Source organism: Hemibagrus wyckioides, linkage group LG25, assembly GCF_019097595.1.
Source record: "Hemibagrus wyckioides isolate EC202008001 linkage group LG25, SWU_Hwy_1.0, whole genome shotgun sequence".
Taxonomy (NCBI): Eukaryota; Metazoa; Chordata; class Actinopteri; order Siluriformes; family Bagridae; genus Hemibagrus; species Hemibagrus wyckioides.
In genome coordinates, this window is record NC_080734.1 from 17,434,363 (window position 1) to 17,450,837 (window position 16,475).

The 16,475-nt window shown below is 40.3% G+C and overlaps 1 protein-coding gene across 2 annotated transcripts in view; it reads left to right on the forward strand.

Moving 5' to 3' along the window:
- The first annotated feature begins 1,553 nt into the window (after nucleotides 1–1,553).
- The window catches only part of ipo13b (importin 13b), a 37,334-nt gene continuing 22,412 nt past the window's right edge, over nucleotides 1,554–16,475 (forward strand). The window contains exons 1-3 of one of the 2 annotated variants that reach the window (XR_009203548.1): nucleotides 1,554–2,041; nucleotides 12,673–12,798; nucleotides 14,533–15,143. Coding sequence is in view for 1 of the 2 variants with exons in the window: in XM_058379113.1 (XP_058235096.1) it covers nucleotides 1,943–2,041; nucleotides 12,673–12,798; nucleotides 14,533–15,143 (836 nt within the window). In the remaining variant the exon portion in view is untranslated. The remainder of the gene's footprint in view (nucleotides 2,042–12,672; nucleotides 12,799–14,532; nucleotides 15,144–16,475) is intronic. The other variant, XM_058379113.1, reaches the window with a different exon arrangement.

Below are 16,475 nucleotides of genomic sequence, written 5' to 3' on the forward strand. Positions count from 1 at the left end.
TCAAGCTGAGAGCCGAGTGTCTCAGAGTGAAGCGGAAATGGCTTCACTATTTCTAATATTATTTTCATAAAATGTTTTGGATTGATGAAGTACAATGTTTTATTTAAAAAAATATATAACGTGTGTCAGTAGCCTATTAAAAACCTACAAATATTTTTTTTTCATTAATAGAGACGCAGCTGTCATTTTTCCCCCATGATTTATGAATTATGAATATGAATTAAATATGAAACATGCAAATAGACTAGAGAATAAACTATAGAGAACTAGATAAACTGTTCAAAATGAAATATTATTACCTTTACGATTTTTATTGGGTGATATTGGGTGAAAAATCTAACATTGGGTGTACTTTATTTGAGGTTTAAAATTAATCGGGCCATTGACAAAGTGGTCAAATAGTATAATTCAAATACAATCTCTGGATTATATTAATATTTCTATATTTAAGACATACTTCCTAATATATGCAAAATCACAGTGTATAGTTTATACACTATATGACTAAAGGTTTATGGACACCTGACCATCACACCTGTGGTTCTTCCTTAAAATGTCCCATAGTTGGAAACACATAAGTGTACTGAATGTCTCTGTATGCTGTAGCATTACAATTTCTCTTCACTGGAACTAAGAGACTCAGACACTGTTCCAGCATAACAATATCCTTATGCACAATGTGAGCTCCAGACATGAAGACATAGTGTGTGAAGGTTGTAGCGACTCTGACTCAACCCCACTGGGATGAACTGGAACACCGACTGAACCCCAGACCTCCTCACTCTTATCAGTGTCTGATCTCACTAATGCTCTTGTAGCTGAATGATCACTAATCCCCACAGACACACTTCAACATCCAGTGGAAAACCTTCACAGGGATAGTTAATGGAGGTTATTATAAGAGCAAAAGAGAAATAAATCAGGAACAGGATGTTCAACAACCATTTATGGATGTGATATCCAGGTGTCTACAAACTTGTGGCCCTGTAATGTAAGGACCATGGAAATATAAACACTACATTACAGGCATTTGTCAGACACACTCATCCAGAAGGACATACATTTGTATCTCATTTGCAAGGCCCTTAAACCTTGATTGCCCTTGCTTGCTCGCTCGCGGGCCCAATAGCGTCAGCTTGGTGGACCTGGGATTTGAACCACCAACCATTTGATCAGTAGTCCAACACCTTAACCACTAAGCTACCATAACCCCCCCGCCCGAACCAGGTTACTCACATGCAATACTGTGGACATATCACACGGGGTCACTATTGGGCTAAATTAAACAAAACAAAAAGAAAGAAAACTCACATTCCCAGGATGCAGTATGATGGACCATTAAGAAAATGAATGTGTAATGAACTTGCCTGAGTGAAATATGAATGAAAGGATTTTTTTGGGGGGAAAATATAATGGGTAAATAAATTGTCCAATAAAATATAGGACTTATACAGCATTATTAAGGGTTCAGAAGGCATTTTTTCATACTTCATGTAGGACACTTGTTGGGATTAGAGAGGGGAGAGGGAGAGGGAGAGGGAGTGAGAGAGAGAGAGAGAGAGAGAGAGATAGAGATAGAGATGGGAGGCGGCACCACGGCTTTTTAGTAACACTGCAACATTGAGAATAGTCACAGCCCGGCTTTTATGAACATTTCATTACCTTCGTAGGTAATAATGCGGAAAACTGTCCTATAATGAGGACACACAGAGACAGAGGTCCAGATCTTGGGCGTTTAGAGTAGAATAGAGAGAAGAAGAAAAAAACATGGCTGAGCAATGCTAGCTTCTCACGCGCTAGCTAAAGACAGCGCCTCGAGACTCCTGTTCAGCTAGCTGATTTATCCCTGGCAAAATACTGAAAGAAGAAGAATAGCGTAAAAGCTTCGAGTTATAAAATACAAACAAACAAACTGAAGACGTAGCTGTGTTTAATATCTGTCATGTTCGCCTGTTCTGGCTCGGCGCTTACAGACAGCATGGAGACACCGGCTAGGACAGCAGCGAGCACCGCCGACTTCACCGTGGACAACGTAGAGAAGGTGAGCAAAGGACAAGACATCCGTGTGTGATTGCTCTTTACTCACTGATTTCAGTCTGTATGCTTTAGCCTTATTACTATCCATAAAGCATACTTAACCATTCATTTATAGACTGAGATTCACGAATTAAACAGGAGGAATCAGCTCCTCTGTCTGTCTCCATCATCTCTCTTATCTCCATACACCTGATATAAACAGAACCTCTTATGGATTTACGGGGGTAGTCTAGGCATTTGCTTTTGTACTTTTTTCTTGCTTTTTACTTACTTTATCATTATAAAGTATCTATCTATCTATCTATCTATCTCTCTGTCTGTGTGCTTGTCTGTCTCTCTGTTTGTCTATCTATCTATCTATCTATCTATCTATCTATCTATCTATCTATCTATCTATCTGTCTGTCTGTCTGTGTGCCTGTCTCTCTCTGTTAGTCTATCTATCTATCTATCTATCTATCTATCTATCTATCTATCTATCTATCTATCTATCTATCTATCTATCTATCTATTTGTCTGTGCGCCTGTCTGTCTGTCTCTCTGTTTGCCTATATACTTATCTATCTATCTGTCTGTCTTTCTCTCTGTGCGCCTGTCTGTCTTTCTCTCTGTGCGCCTGTCTGTCTTTCTCTCTGTGCGCCTGTCTGTCTTTCTCTCTGTGCGCCTGTCTGTCTTTCTCTCTGTGCGCCTGTCTGTCTGTGCGCCTGTCTGTCTTTCTCTCTGTGCGCCTGTCTGTCTGATCATTCTACCCAGGAATGCACTTCAGCATCACTTGGTACATCATGTCCTGTTTTCCAGTTGATGTTGTATATTGTACATCATCAATGAAGAAATTGTACAAAAAAACTCCATAAGACATCCGAAGTAAAGACCAAAAAAATATTTTATTCTTTTATAAGTTTTAGTTTTGTCGAACAGGTCGTAGCAGACATTTCCAAGATGTTATATTCAGTTAAAAGGTTCGTCTTTCCACATTTATCTTGGTATTTTCCATAAAATATTTTTAAGATTATTGGAGTGATCTTATAGTCAAAACCAAATATAGCTAGCGTCATGGTTTATATTTATCTTCTATCCAGTTTTAGCTGAAATATAACACACAGACATAAAAATATGTTGTGCCATTTCTGTCCCTTTTAAGAAAGCGAGTCGTTCTGAAAATTGGTTGTCTATAATTCTTGATTTCTTTTAGATTTTATGTTTGCACCTTGTCACGTTTCGTCTACAGTGTGGGTATATAACATTAACAGTGTCAGATGTTTTCTAGTCCGTCACAATAGGGCCTTGTATAAATGTAATCAAGGTATAAATGCAGGTATAAAAAGGTATAAATGCAGAGGAAGGTAAGAAAAGGGGAAAAAATAGTATTCCATGGCTGATTCCCAGTTTCTTTTACGTCTGATCACTTATCTTCATTAAACCAAATACAGCGTTGACTCTAAACCCAAACAGAGTAATATTTTGGTCTGGTGTGATATTCAGATAGATATAGGATGCACCTGATGAATGAACATGTGACGGAAAACGTTCTAATTCTGTCCAAACCTTTACGCTGTCTTTCCCACATTAAACACGGCGTACGGTCTAAGCTAAAGATGGCACTTTTTCTCACTTGGTCATCACAGTCTGGTGTTACATTTCTATCCAGTACAATCTCTGGTAACCATATCCCTGATATGAAGTGCTTTTGTCTTTTCTATCACACAGACTTTAGGTCTGAATGATGATGATAATGATGTTACAAAACAAGAAAAAGGCTGGTTCACTGAACTGTTATTCAAACTGTACGCCCTGAATAACGAGGAATTTTCTGGAAATCAGATGAGGTTATGACTTTTTTTTAGATCGAGGGCATTTTATGAGGGCTGTAGGTGTGTGTGTTCTGTGGTGGGCAAAGAAGACTAAACGTCAGACAGATTTATGCAGGGCAAAAGGGTGGAGGTGGTGAAGATACCTGCATTTTTTTTTTTTTCCCTTTATAAATAAATCTTTCTTAGACATTTATTTATTTAGACAACATCTTTCTTAATAATAATTCATTCATCAGTATATACGTTTTTGAGCTCAGAATCTGCCCCTTGCAACATGTTTGTCAGTGTAAGCACCAAACTTTGCATCGTACAGCCTTTATTCATGAAGCACTATTACAAAAAATCTGTATTCAAAGCCACACATGTCCTAGACCATCTCCTTCGGTGGATCTGGATCATAAGAGACGCAAAAGAGACACAGTCCTGGACTTAACGCTGGCCGCTTGTGGTCCGATCATCAGAGGTGAATGTTAATATTGAGTCTGAACTATGATCCGATCACAAAATGGCGTGATCGCTGCTGGTTTGGTGTGTGTAGGAGTTTTGCTTGTCAGGATCTTTTTGGCACTTCAGTTTTACTTTCATCTCTCTTTCTCACCTTTTTTTTTTTGGCTGTTTGTTGTGTTGAGCTCAGCTGAGTGCGGTGAGCTAGAGCAGCGTCATATTACACACATTACAGCATTATGATCAGAGCTCACAGTCTCCACTGTACAAATACCGTGACTGTATATGCAGTATATATAACACGCATCGCCTTAGCTATAGTACCCCACTGTGTAGATGCATGTGGTTGTTATAATAATGCCTATAGCCAGTGTCCTCTGGCTGTCACAGGTGGTCAGTGGAGAGTAATAGGAAATACAAGGTGTGAGTGGTTAGCCGTCTCAGCTGGCTTCATCTTCATCTCCTGATTCTCATCTCCTCGTAGACACAGATGTAGAAACCTTACAGTTACAGACACAGTAAACAAAACAGCTTAAAGATGTTAAAGAGCAGAACAATTGAGACAGGTTCGAGATTTAATTGGGATAGGGTTTAGGAAATAGTGCTGATATGGGGAAAAGGAAAGATGGAGTCAGTAGTTGGCCGAACTCACATAGAGCATAAAGAGCGAGTTAAAGTCAAGGAGCAAATAAATGGCTCTTCTTCTCTGAGTGGGCTTTTCACCAATCTGTCAATAATCTATCAATAAATCCATGTGCTCAGTAAATTACTCTCTAGTTTTTTTGACCCTGTTCACTGGAGAACAGAACTCTGCTTTTCCTTTCGAAGCAGCTTTTATCACCTTTGCCTTGTTGTGTATTATGAATCAAATCTAGACATTAAAAAAAAAATCTTCTGTCTTTCTTGAAAGGTGAAAATCAGATTATTGTAAATGTATAAAAGATAAATGGTTCACGATGAACCCTGGCTGGTCCTGTACAGCGGGCTATTTTTGGACTTTCTTCAAAAGTTAAGGGTGAAAACGCTTTACCCTTCATTTTTATTAATGTGCTAAAGTCATCATTGTACAATGTGGGTAGCTTTAGAAACAATATAATGCATTATAATAATGGTCCACCTTTTGGTTTTAGAGTGTAGTTGTCATCTTGAGAGAGTCCTTGATCTCTCTTACTTCTGCTGACTCGTCATTTTCTCTGGTTAATGATTTTAGTGACCTCTGAACACTTGAAATATAGCGGCAAACCAAGTATCCGCTTATACAGTCACTGCCCCCTTTACCAAATCGCTTCAGGAGTCGATTCACTGATTTCCAGGCTTAGAAAACTAAGAATCAAGGACAAAATATTGGAGTCATTTCCATACGCTAAAAATTGATTCTCCTTACGTGCACACACCAAGCAAAATGTATTTTTCAGTTAGCAGGACAAACAGGAGATGTTTATTTTGCCCTTTTTCCGTTTGTCTTTTTGGTATTGGAGAAATCAGGTCTTGAAATGCTAAATATAAAAAGACAAATAGTATGGACAACAAAACATGCATAACCATTAAAACATCTTGCATTAGCTTGAGTGTCTCATTTGGTAAACTTAAGCACATGATGATATTCTCTGATTCAGTCCCAGATCATCACTGTACTTAATGTGGCCTGTTATATAGTTCTGTAGTTGAATCGGTTTATTGAAACGCTGCAAGTAAATATTGCTCGACAATGACGGTGCCAATACTTCTGGAATTGTATCGTATACTTAATGCTGCCATCTGAAAGTCTGTCACCCGTTTTTTCCTTCAGTCTGTCTGCGTCTTTTGCTGATCCCTCTCCTGTCTTTCCTTGTGTGGCTGCATATTTAGCCCTTTTGTGTTCTCTCCAGTTCCACAAAGACTGTTGTGTGCATCTTTGTGCCTCTATCTCTGCCTCTGATGGTGGTATTGTGTATTGTTTGGTGAGATGTACGGGTGGCTGGTAGCGAACGTTCTGAAACGGTGCTGCTCTTGCTTAAAGAGGACTTGCCGGGCTGCAGGAGCGAATCCACGAAATTAATCACGTTTGATTAAAATTTCAAAAACTGAAATTAATCTGCAGTGAAATAGTTTCTTACAGATCAGTTGGCCTACATTTATCAAGCACTCAAGTATGTAGTGCAGCAGCTCGCATAGACTAAAAACATATGATGGAGAATACAAGAGAAATTGTTCCCAAATTATAGAAACAGGTTACACTCTGCCTCAGGACATACCTTGTTTTTTAATGTGTTGCTAGGAATCGAACCCAAAGTGTTGATTCACTGATTCACTGATTTCAGGCTTTGAAAACAAAGAATCATACCCCAAGCTGATTTCACATACTTTGCATCAACACGAAAAACAAAATAATTTGTCATTCAAGTGTTTTGATTAAAGTAAGGATGTGGGAATTCATGTTCAAAATTGACTGGTCAGAATTGATTGATATTTATTGATCCAGTGGTTTCTTACTTTAGATTGGATCGACATAAGTAGTTGATAAAATTCTTATACCATGACCGACGTCTGTAACGTCACACAAATATAACTGTAAATAGCAATAATGTTATTATAGCTGTATTAATTGATTGAAATGCTGGAAGGAACGTTATTATAATAAATAGAATCAAGGGGAAGGTGTACAAGACGGTGGTGAGACCGGCCATGCTGTATGGTTTAGAGGCAGTGTCACTGAGGAAGAGACAGGAGTCAGAGCTGGAAGTAGCAGAGCTGAAGATGTTGAGGTTTTCTTTGGGAGTGACAAGGTTGGACAGGATTAGGAACAAGTACATCAGAGGGACAGCTCATGTTGGATTTTGGGGGATGAAGTTAGAGAGGACAGATTAAGATGGTTTGGACATGTTCAGAGGAGAGAGAGTGAATATATTGGTAGGAGAACGTTGGACATGGAGCTGCCAGGCAGGAGGCAAAGAGGAAGGCCAAAGAGGAGGTATATGGATGTAATAAATGAGGATATGAAGCTAGTAGGTACAAGTGTTGAGGATGCAGAAGATAGGGATAGGTGGAGAGAGATGATTTGCTGTGGCCACCCCTGAAGGGAAAAGCCAAAGAAGAAGAACCAATAATCAGTGATTTTGCGATTACAGAAATGAACACAAAATCAAGCACAATGCATGATATTCTGGGGACACTTTTCCATGTGTGGACATGAGTACAGCTTTAATAGAAAGTCATTACATGTGTGTCTCACTGCTAGGAGTTTGAAGGAAGAATCTTGTGCTTGTGTTTTTACCAATTCGAGTAGTTTTCTAGTCGAATGCAAGTCGAGCCTTTTTTTAGTCACTACAATCATTAAAAAACTCAGTGTAATCCTGCAGGAACTGATTATGAACATAAAAGCTCTACTCCTTTGTGACTTTTACTAAACAAATGTTTTCATTTCACATCGCTGCTTCAACTGTTACACGCGTTTCCACCTGCTGCACTAAAATAACACAGCGGCCCAGGCACAATGTGGCTGACGTAAGTTTTTCGAAAATATCTTGACCTAACACGAAAGATAAACTGCTGGTTACATCATTGTGAATGTATCTTGGCTGGTCATCGGGCTATTGATTATTAAATTAGTATCTGAGGAACTGCATTCTCAGCCTACACATTAGACCTGCTGTCCTAGTAACCGCAATAATAACAAGCTACAAGAAGATTGTCCCTGAGCCTTGACCCAGATTCGACATGTCTCTGGAACAGTCCTGGACGTGTGAACACCAGGGTTTAAGGGATATTCCTTTACTTTGTATTTTGATGGTGATGGTGGAGTCTCGCTTTCTCACACTCAGACTTTTTGTGGAGACAAGTGGACCTTAATCAGGCAAGCAACATGATGCCAAAAGGAGAACAAAGCCATGGGTTTTTCTGTTAATTTTGTCATGTGTCTCTCTATAGCATCATCTCATGCTTTAATTTTTGTTATGCACTTTGGAAGCACTTTAGTTGATTAAATCAAGACAGATGTACATGACTAGAGCATTGCAGCATTTAGTTAGTCTGTCTAGTTAGTCTGAGTTAAATGAAAGCTATTTATCTGTTTATAGTCATAGATACTCTCACAGCAGAGTGGTGTGACTCAGCTTGAATGTGAAATGCCTCCTTTGTGATGAACAAACATTTACCAATATACAAGTTTCCCTCTTTTCTAATGCTGACAATATGCTTTTCAAAAAAGAAAAACAAAGAGCTTTTCTTGTTCCAGTTCAAGTCTTTACACAGATTTTAGGCGTCACAGATTTTAGGCGTCCATGCATCTTAATGTTAATAAAGTTTTCTTCCGATATCGGCATGACAACTGGTCCTAGCTGTGTATCCTGGTCAGGAAGACTCATGAATATTAGACAATTGTAGAAGAAGACATGTTTACTAAGGTCCTTAGAAAACATTGGTGTTGTGTAAGCAGTCATGTGGAGCAGGAATCACCGCTCGGTACTGAATCCGAGTCTACCTGTAGGACGTGATGTGAGTTCGGTTGCGATTCCTGTGAATGTGAACTCAACTGGTCAGAAAATAAAGGACCACTTTATTAGTTTTGGCAACACACATACAGCATGAGTGGCAGGGGAACGTTGTGGGACACAGAAGAGGCAAGAGAACTTATTGGGCATAATAGCATCAAAGTAATAAAAGAAGTTGTGTTCTCCATGCTCGTTATGATGATAAACAATGAACACCAGTGCACTGGTGTTTGACAGAAGCAAGTGAGTCTGAAACAAGACCAGCGCTGAAGCCGGAAACAGACTTGAACCACAGCAAACATGTCCAGTGTGAAAAAACCACTTTGTTTTGGTGCACGTTAGTCTCTCAGCCTCAGACTTCATACAAACAGTTGACTTGAACGTCTGTTGCATATGGCACACAAAATTGGAGACACTTCATCATCTAATTGATTAGAATCTCCATGAGGTGGGTGCATCACGCTTTGTAATGTTCCACCTAGAAACAGAGCCATCGTGACGCTTATAAGGATCAGCTAAATGCTGGATTTTCCACATGATATGAAATTCGCCTATTCATTCATTTGCACAACTTTATTAAATGAAAGATCTGTCTTGCACGCCGGTCTATTTTTTTTATTGACCTTACATTTCCACCCCCCTAAACATGATGCTGAACAAAATGAACTGTGATTGGTTGATTTACATGTCAGTCAGGCACCATCTTGGGCCAATAAAAGCTGCTGTAGAGTCCAGATCTTCTGCCTTTTGTCTGTAGTTGTAATTACGTGAAACAAGGTGCATGGCTGTGTTCAAGTCTTCCAGGAGAATCCAAAGATATAAAAGTGTAATAATTTAGAGACGTAAATGATGTGATGTAATGATGAAGCGAAGGATGTGTAAAAAAAAAAAAAATGTGTTGTGCTTTCACTCTGCCGTTTGAGTTTATTTGAGTTGATTTGTCTTCTCGTTTCCTGGACAGTCTAAGTGTCCAGCTTTGCATTGGTTGGTTTGTGAATGGTATTAAATCTTAAAACGTTGGCCTCCAATTATTTTTTTATTTAATTTTGTATTATTCTGTAAGTATAGACTGTATTTCCCCAGGAAGATTTAACTGAATGAACTCCTCTTACCTTCTGTGGTCAGACAGTGTAGGAAGGGGTGTGTGTGTTTGTTGGGGAGGGGGTGTTAAAGCTTAAGCTTCACTAATTATATCTTGCACAGTGTGTACTGGGAATTGGTTGTCCGTAGCAACCTGAGGTGTGTTTTTCTTTGCACCGAGTGCTCATAACAGTCAACAAGCACACTGTAATGTCATCCTTCACACACACACACAGGAACAAGAAACACGCACACAAACCTAGGACGCCATCCAGTTTGGGATGAAAATTAAAAAAAAAACAGTGGTGTCGGCGTGAGATATGATCTTTAGATCATGAGCGATTCAAATATCTCCTCGGTGTGTCTTAATAGAGAGATCACCAGATCCGTCCGTGATCCTTACCGTGATGCTTAACACATTTTGTCCTTTTATTCACCAGATGTGTCTCTGTTCGCTAGTCTCTGTCGTCCATGTAGGAACTACTTGTATACCAAACACACCAATTATAACCAAGTGTAGGCAAATCCTTAGCTTATGTTTCCTTCTCTTCGGCTGACAACACTGAGCAGTTCAGCATCAGTTATGTGGAGCTGCTGGAACAGACACAGTACAAGCAATGTTTGGAAAATACGCAAAGGCATGAGGTGAAAACTTTGTTTAAGCGCCAAATAATAATGGAGCATACACAAAGAGTGCAGAAGTAAAGTATATATGTATATCTCCTTATTAAACCCAAGTCATAGCTGGAAAGACATCATTGATCCCGTGACATTTTACTTGGTGAAGGATGTAATGCTCATCATTAAAAGCTGAAGATGAAACCAAAGGCTTTGAGCGGCTTCTAAGAATAGCAAATATCATACACACATTTTCCCCCAAACACTTCTCTTCCTCAACTATATACAGAATATCGAGAGAAGTACAAATAAACAACAAAATAAGCTTTTGCTTTGCTTATTTTTTTATTTTTAAACCTAAGACGTCGTTAAAGGTAACACATCAGCTTATTCACCATTTTTAATGCTATCCATATTTCATTTTTTTTAACTGTTTATTAAATCTAGATTGAGACTTGACTCTTAAGGGCTCTCTGCTCTTCCCTTTCTTTGAGATAATGCTTCTATGTAAAGTACAGTATATTTTCATCAGCAGGGAAGTGTGTGTGCTTGCTCTGTTCAGTGACTCGCAAAAGCGTGAAAAGATTTTTGTTATTTTGACAGATTGCCCAGCCCTGACTGTGAAGAAAGGCTTGTGAATTATAGGCATATAAGAAATACTGAAACCTAGCTCTAGTAAAGAGTGCAATGCGATTACAGAATAGCAACCAATTACTGTTAAGCAGCGTTGGCAAAGGAATCACATTGTGTATTGTTTTTAATTTAATCTCATTATTTGAGCAGAAAGAGTCACCGTTATCTACTACAGATCTATCAAAGACCATTTCCAGCATTGCATTTGTGGACAGAAGCTACGTCAGGCGAATAAATTAGCTGCGAGACAGACCGTGGGTGTTGTGTAGCTAAGGCTAATGCAGTGTCCGTGGCCGGTTCGCACCGCGGGGAGTCTCGGTGATTAATGACCAGGCGAGCGGAGCGCAACACAAGAACAGAGAGTGAGTCATCAGCGAGCACCTCTCACCATCTCTTGTCTCTCACACTCGCTCTTTAATACAGAGCCTGCCTCACTCCTGCCTCACCGTCAGTCATTCACACACAACACACAGCGACGTAGATGCCATACGCCCAGGAACCAGTGTAGCCTTGGAGGTTGCCATAGCAACATGCCCGAGAGGTCACAGTAAACCGAATCGTGTAGTATGAGTTTGTATCAAAGGGCAAGAAGGAACTAAACAATGACCCTGATGCGCGCACACACACACACACACTTTCCTTAGTATATAAGTAGTTCCTACATGGACGACAGAAAAAAATGTTCTCTGTAATTCCACCCGACAAGTCAAAACACAGTGAAATACAGGTAACATTTCTCAGAATAGTGTTCCTCTGGCTGCAGCTTTATTTTTCCAAGCTAAGGTTGACATTTGTGTGGATTTGCCCATTAGCTGCCGCATGACTCAGATGATTTCTTACCTTCTTTTTGGCTTCAGGACACATTTCCCGAAGACACACTGAATAATTAATAGCAAATTTCCCATTTTCCCCAAAGCTCCTATTACTGGTTATGTTACAAAAGTAAAACCTCTCATCTAATTCGTTTCTTCTTTTTTAATATACTTCTCGTCTTTCTGTTTAAACGACATTTTAACAGTGAACTTTAAATGTCAGACGTTTCGTTCCACATCATGTTGCTTAGAGACTTTGATTTCTGCAGATACTGCGTTTCAGCGATGCTCCATGCTTCACTGAGTATTCCACATTGGCTCTGTGTTTGTTCTCAACAACCTGCTCTTGTTGTAATTGTAATCATTTTGGAAACTCCGATTGTTTTCTCTACAATCAGTCGATAAGTATTTCCTGGCTCTTTGTGTAAACCATGATTCTTTAATTAATGTCAGATTTCTTAGCTCTCTTCCTTGCCTCACTCTTTCTCTCCCTCCAGCTTTGTGGGACGAGGAGAGGAGTGCTCTTCTCGTCCCTCTTTGTCGCGTCTCCACTCTCCTTATCTGTCACTCCGAGGGATGAATTTCAGTCTCTTATTCAAATTAGCTCAACTCTCAGTCTTATCACCACTGACAGGAGAGTAGCTCCTGATACTGATCCTTTTCTTTACTGGCGTTCACTTGTTAAAAAACAGATTTGAGACGCGAATAATTATCCCTGACTCCTACTTCACTCGTATCACTGTGTCTCCTGTGTTTCTCTGTGCCTCAGGCTCTGCACCAGCTGTATTATGACCCCAACATTGAGAATAAGAACCTGGCTCAGAAGTGGCTGATGCAGGCTCAGATCTCTCCTCAGGCCTGGCAGTTCTGCTGGGCTCTACTCAGTCCTGACAAGGTGAGAGCATTCTGTACAACTTGTATTACGTTTTTGTTTATCTTAACCCATTTGCTGTTTAATTTTTATTTATTTATTTATTTTAAAATACATTTACATCTATGGCATCCAGAGTGACTTATACATATTATTTATGCGACTGAGCAGTTGAGGGTTAAGAGCCTTGCTCTAGGCCCAGGGAAGGGGTATCACCTTGGCAGTGGTGGGGTAACTACTGAGCTACCACTCCCTCTTTTTCCTTTATTTTCTCTTACCTTTTGATTTTGCCAATTTGTTGTTTTTTTATTTCTGACACTACCGCTCAGCTTTATACCGTGCATATTGTGATGCGTTCACTGACACACAATCTTCCTGTTTTTTACCTTTAATCCTTCAAAATGATAGGCTTTAACTCTTTCTATTCCTCATTTTATTCCTTCTTATCTTGCTGATTTTCCTAAAAAATATAGATAAAAGAGCTGATCCTCAAGTCTGCATATTTCTTTCCATTTCTGCTCCTCATTTACTAGAAGGTTTGCAGAATGTATATTTAACAAGATCACAAAACAATAATCTTACAAAATGAGGCTTATTAGTCACTTTAATCGCTTTAACAAAGGAGTAGATGCTTTAATTGGACCCTAAGCAATATCAAACAAGCAGAAGTGCTGTTATACCGAATATCAACACATCGTTGAAATTAATTTATGCAGTGAAATTAGTTTATATCGTGTTAATGTTGATACTGATAATATTTTCAATGTTTAAAGAAGTCACGTCTGAATAGTGTTTGGCATTGTGTTGCCATGGTAACGCCTAGACCGATTGACTGTAGTACGTGTGGTAACGGTTTCAGTGTAACAAACTATTACTAGAATTTTAGCATCCTGAGAATTTAGTTCATTTAGGTCAAATCCCACCATCAGATTTCGAAACAATAATAAACTCGTACCAAAAAGTGCCAAATGGAATGTGGTCAATATAAATGAAACGAAAGAAGCTTCTTTCATTTCTTCTTTGAATCCAGACACGATCTGATTCTGTATACACAGGATGTCGTGTTGGACCTTGGAGACTCACATGAACTCCTGCTGAAGATCCTCCAACGTGTGATTCCTCTAAAACAGAATCTTACTGCAGTGTCAGAAAATGCACACTTCCAAAATGTCTCACTAGGAAAAAGTCTTGAATATTAAAGTGAAGGATCTTATATAGCTGCTGTTGAAAAGTTGTTACATTTTATTGCTGTAATACTGTAAGAATCCACATTATATCCTGATTTATCCTTCCTCTATCTTGCCATGAAAATAGCCATTGATGCTGACATGGCATTAAAAGAACAATAAAGCCAATGAGGTTATTTGAATTGGGACTGACAAGCTGAGTGATGCACACAAGAGACCTTCTAGTGTTACGCTAAATATCAACACACTTGGAACGGTGCCTGTCCGATCAAATTACTGGACCACGACTAACTGCTGAATAAAATTACTTTCATTTGCCATCACACTATAATCAATGAGACAGTTAAAACGTGCATATGGATAGAGAGCTTGCTATTTTAAGAACTAGTAATTAACAACCGATCCCTTCAGTCTTAGCCAATTAGCCAGCATTAGCTTTGGTCAGCAGTGTTTCAGTCGATGATCCTAATTAAAATGTGTTGTAAGGCTTTAGTTCTGTGGCTAATCCTACTGTACCAGATCTGCTTAAAATAACATCCCTTTTTAATTCATAAATGACTTCCTTCCTCAGGTCCCTGAGATCCAGTACTTTGGCGCCAGCGCCCTACACACTAAGATCTCACGCTACTGGAGCGACATCCCTGCCGAGCAGTACGACACCCTCAAGACACAGCTTTTCTCCCAGATTGCGCTGTTCGCCTCAGGCTCTAAAATCGTGCTTACTCGACTGTGTGTAGCCCTGGCTTCACTGGCACTTAACACTATGCCCGAGGCATGGCCTGGCGCCGTCTCTGAGATGGTGCGAGTCTTCCAGGAGGAGGGGAGCACCGTGGACGGTCGCGCTCGCTGCCTGGCACTGCTGGAGCTCCTCACCGTGCTGCCTGAGGAGTTCCAGACCAGCCGGCTGCCTCAGTACCGCCGGGGGCAGGTGCGGGGTGCTCTGGGCCGAGAGTGGGCGTATGTTTATCCTCTGCTCCAGCAGCTACTGCGCCAAGCCGACTCTCCGGCGCCGGTGAAGGCACGTGCACTTAAGTGCCTGTCCAGCTGGGCCTTGCTGGATGTGCCGCTCAGCGAGAGCGAGGGTCTGCTGGAAGCCGGCTTTGCCGCGCTGAATGACCCTGAACTTTTTGATGCTGCCGTGGAGGCCATCGTCAATGCCATCTCACAGCCTGACTCCCAGAGGTGAGTCTCACACACAGGATTAGATCCGAAAGTAGCTGAATTTGTAGAAGTGGTTTTGAATTATTTTAAAAGAGAAAAGGTTTTGATTCATCATTTACTTTTGATTCAGTATTTTTATGCTGAGGATGAAGGATAAGACACATTTCTCCTTACACAAATGATTATGCTTTTGTCCCCTTTTGTGGAAACATTGATTTGTTTACCTTACGGTTTATTCATGCACTTAACTAGCTAGCTCAGCGTGTTGTTACATGACCTTAGCTAGCACTTTTAGGTTTCCAGGGAAACAGATCATGGGAATGGACAGCACACTGGGGCTTCAGTTTGCCCAGTGACCTACACAGTAAATTTGTCAATGCATGTTGTCCTTGTGTGTGTGTGTGTGTGTGTGTGTGTGTGTGAGAAATTAGTGCTGAGAAATGTCAATAATAAAGACTGAATTATTCCTGTATCAATTCAGATTATCACGTAGACTGTTGGAGAATCTTCACCGCTGGGTGTTTGAGCTGAACGCACATTGCAAAGACAAGACTCCCAGCAACTCCAAACAAACATGCACACTCCTGATGTCAGTCCTGTGCACTCTTATCAACACCTCATAGTGCCCCCCCACAAACACACACACACATACACACACCTCTCTGGTCCTGAGTGAGTCAGAAAGAGCAATGAAAAGAGCGAATAGTGTGATATTTTAGGAATGAAATAACTAAAACCTTTCTCGTTCTTTTTCAAATGAGATCTGAGCTTGGTTATGACAGAGAGGTTTATCCTTCTAGTAGCTGCGGGAGATTTAATTATTTATATGTGGTCAGAGGTGAAATCTGTAAGAAAAGAGTGACTGTAGAGTGAGAAAAGCGTGTGCATGAGTGTGTGCACACACACACAGAGACCTGAGACGGAGAGCGACAAAGCACAGCCAAATCACAGACTCGTCAGAAGACGTGGGGAAAACGCAGAGGGACCAAACAAACGAGAACAGTCAAGAGGGGCTGGAGGAAGGGGAGGGGTGTGTCGAGGGATTAGGTTGGCTGCCGTTCCCATGGAGACAGTGAGGTAGTGATGTCTAGTGCTGTGTTTGGTACAGATGTGGCAAGCTAACCCTCACTGCAACACCCCCACTACTCCCCCTCCCACTCTAAGCACAAGAGAGATGGAGAGAGAGAGAAGAGATGGAGCACGGAGAGCAAAGGTCCTTTCAGTGTAGTTTTCTTACCCGAACAGCTGTGGTGTTCATTAATCATACACATACTAGCAGGAACACGAAAGAAAAAAACATCCTAAACTGAAATAACGCCTCACATTCCGCACCTCAGCTCCTTTCTGCTTCTG